At 48.4% G+C, this 2,551-nt stretch overlaps 1 protein-coding gene across 2 annotated transcripts in view; it reads left to right on the forward strand.

Moving 5' to 3' along the window:
* LOC112074660 (zinc finger protein ZFMSA12A) overlaps positions 1–2,545 on the forward strand; it is a 36,151-nt gene extending 33,606 nt beyond the window's left edge. For both annotated transcript variants that reach the window (XM_024141786.1, XM_024141787.1), the window contains exons 7-9: positions 375–1,122; positions 1,458–1,575; positions 1,735–2,545. In XM_024141786.1, coding sequence (XP_023997554.1) covers positions 375–1,122; positions 1,458–1,575; positions 1,735–2,316 — 1,448 coding nt within the window. In that variant the 3' untranslated portion in view covers positions 2,317–2,545. The remainder of the gene's footprint in view (positions 1–374; positions 1,123–1,457; positions 1,576–1,734) is intronic.
* The last annotated feature ends 6 nt before the right edge of the window (positions 2,546–2,551 follow it).

The following is a 2,551-nucleotide window of genomic DNA, read 5'->3' on the forward strand; positions in this document are numbered from 1 at the left end:
CTTTATAATGCTGCATTCCACATGACAACCTATTCCCTTATAATGCTCTACAGTTGACCAGGGTCCATGGAGTTTCCCAGTTAAAAGTAGTGCACTATATAGGGTCATAGTAGGGCACAGGGTCATAGTAGGGCACTATATAGGGAATAGTGTTGTAGTAGTGCACTATATAGGGAATAGGGCCCCAGTGTTGTAGTAGTGCACTATATAGGGAATAGGGTCCCAGTGTTGTAGTAGTGCACTATATAGGGAATAGGTGCCATTTGAGATGCTTCTTTTGACTGTAGATGGAGTTCTATAGCATTATTTCACTCGCCTATAGAATAATCACCTTTCCCATCTTCTTCCCATTGGTCCTGCTTGTCACTGTTCAGTTCCCTCGAGGACAGAGGACCGTCTCCTCGTCTCGTTATCCTTCCCTCCATCACTGAGACTGGCCAATGCCTCGCACCCCAGCGCCCGCGACAGCCCGTCCTTGGAGATCATGACTGACAGTTTGACTGGCCAATGGGCTGAGTCAAAAGCAAGTATGGCTAAAAATACTGGAACGGATTCAGTAGAAAGCCAAGGATCTGAAGGAAAGGATCACCTGAAGGAGAGACAAAGGGTAAGATTGAAGTCTGAGGAAGGAAGAGAAGCAGTTGTCTCTGAGCACCAATACTCCCTGAGCAGCACGACAGCTGAACACGRCCCGGCGGCAACAGCAGCMGCCTCCTCCGGTGTGTCACCAGAGCAACCGCGGCARCGCGTGGCCCACAAGTGTCCCCAATGTGGCCGTTGTTTCATCTACCTCTATGAGATGCTGGAGCACCAGAGACTCCACACAGGGGAGAACCCTTACAAGTGTTCCCAGTGCGGTAAGACCTTCAGACGGTCCTCGGAGATGTCCACCCATCGTCGGACACAGTGCTCCAACGCTGCCTATGTCTGTATTAAATGCGGAAGCAGTTTTGGGTCGGTCAGAGAGCGTGTCCGGCACCGGTGTAGTGGCAGTAGACGGGCCAGCGGTTTAGGGCAGGCGGGCCAGTTCGAGTGTCCGCAGTGTGGGAAAATCTTCAAGTGGCACAACTCGTTGAAGAAACACCTGGTAACCCACACCACTGACAAGGTCTTCAACTGCAGGTATGTTATACGGATATCCTATTGCTGTATGTAGTCGTCCCAAATGGCACCCTATATAGTGCACTAGTTTTGACCAGGGCCCCGTGTAGGGAATAGGGTGCCATTTGGGACAGCCATCTGTGATTCATGAGTACACAACGTTTGTTTTTCAATCACTTGTACAGTCCAGTCCCCCTGTCCTTCAGAATGTTCTCTGTCCTATAAGGTAAACAGTCAAYAACTACATCCCAAATTACACCCTATTCAGGGAACTAGTTTTGACCAGAGCCATATATATTATAGGGAATAGACTGTCTGTGTGCTACATTAGAATCTGCTAACCTTTGTATTGCCAGGTACTGTGGGGAGGGGCCATTCCCAGGCGTGGCGGAGCTGAGGGCCCACCAGAAGGTCCACGGTGCAGAAGACAAACCCTACAAGTGTAAACAGTGTGGAAAGGGCTTCAGCTCACAGGTATTGATTGGTATTGATTGGTAAAATAACCTCAACCTCTGGATTAACACATTTCCAAGTGGTTCCTGATTTCACAGACAAGAAAATACTGTATGTATTATTATACTAAAATGGCTGAGACAACTATTTTAAATGTCTTAACAAAATGATTTCATTTAGGTCTGGCAAAATAACCACGAGCAACGTCATTCCCAAGAGAGGTCCAAGATCTGCCCCAGCTGTGGAAAGGCCTTCCGCTGTAAAGGRGACCTGAAGCTCCACATGCGGACCCACACCGGCGAGAGGCCGTACCAGTGTACCTACTGCACCAAGCGGTTCTCCGTCAACGGAAACCTGACGATACACATCAGGACTCACACGGGCGAGAAACCTTTCCTCTGCTCGGACTGCGGCAAGGCCTTCTGCTCTGCAGGAGAGCTGCAGATCCACAGGAGAACACACACCGGGGAGAGACCGTACAAATGCACCGTCTGTGAGAAAGGTTTCACCATGGCCAGCAAGGTGACACTTCACATGCGTGTACACACGGGAGTACGACCCTACATCTGCCACGAGTGTGGGAAGGCATTCTCTCGCGGTGCGGAGTTGAAGAAACATGTTCTGAACCACACTGGGGTGAGACCGTACCCCTGTCATCTCTGTTCTAAGACCTACACCTGTCTAAATCACCTGAAGAGACATTTAAAGACCCACTCTGCCTCCCAGTCGTTGGACGTGAGCGGTGGATCGACTGTAGCATAATGACCACTTGCAGAGGAAATACATATTACCCTTTATTTAACACGATGTTGTCAATATAAAATGTGTTATTTTCTAATGACTGCTTTATGCTACTTGTAAAATTTGTTATTTTCTAATGACTGCTTTATGCTACTTGTAAGGAGCGATAGTTGACTACTGTGTGTTAATATCGAGACTTCAACTCTGCTTTTTAAAGGAAGTTGAATGTTGCTGCTGTAGAGTTGGGAACAAGGTC

Source organism: Salvelinus sp. IW2-2015, unplaced genomic scaffold, assembly GCF_002910315.2.
Source record: "Salvelinus sp. IW2-2015 unplaced genomic scaffold, ASM291031v2 Un_scaffold2746, whole genome shotgun sequence".
Lineage (NCBI taxonomy): Eukaryota > Metazoa > Chordata > Actinopteri > Salmoniformes > Salmonidae > Salvelinus > Salvelinus sp. IW2-2015.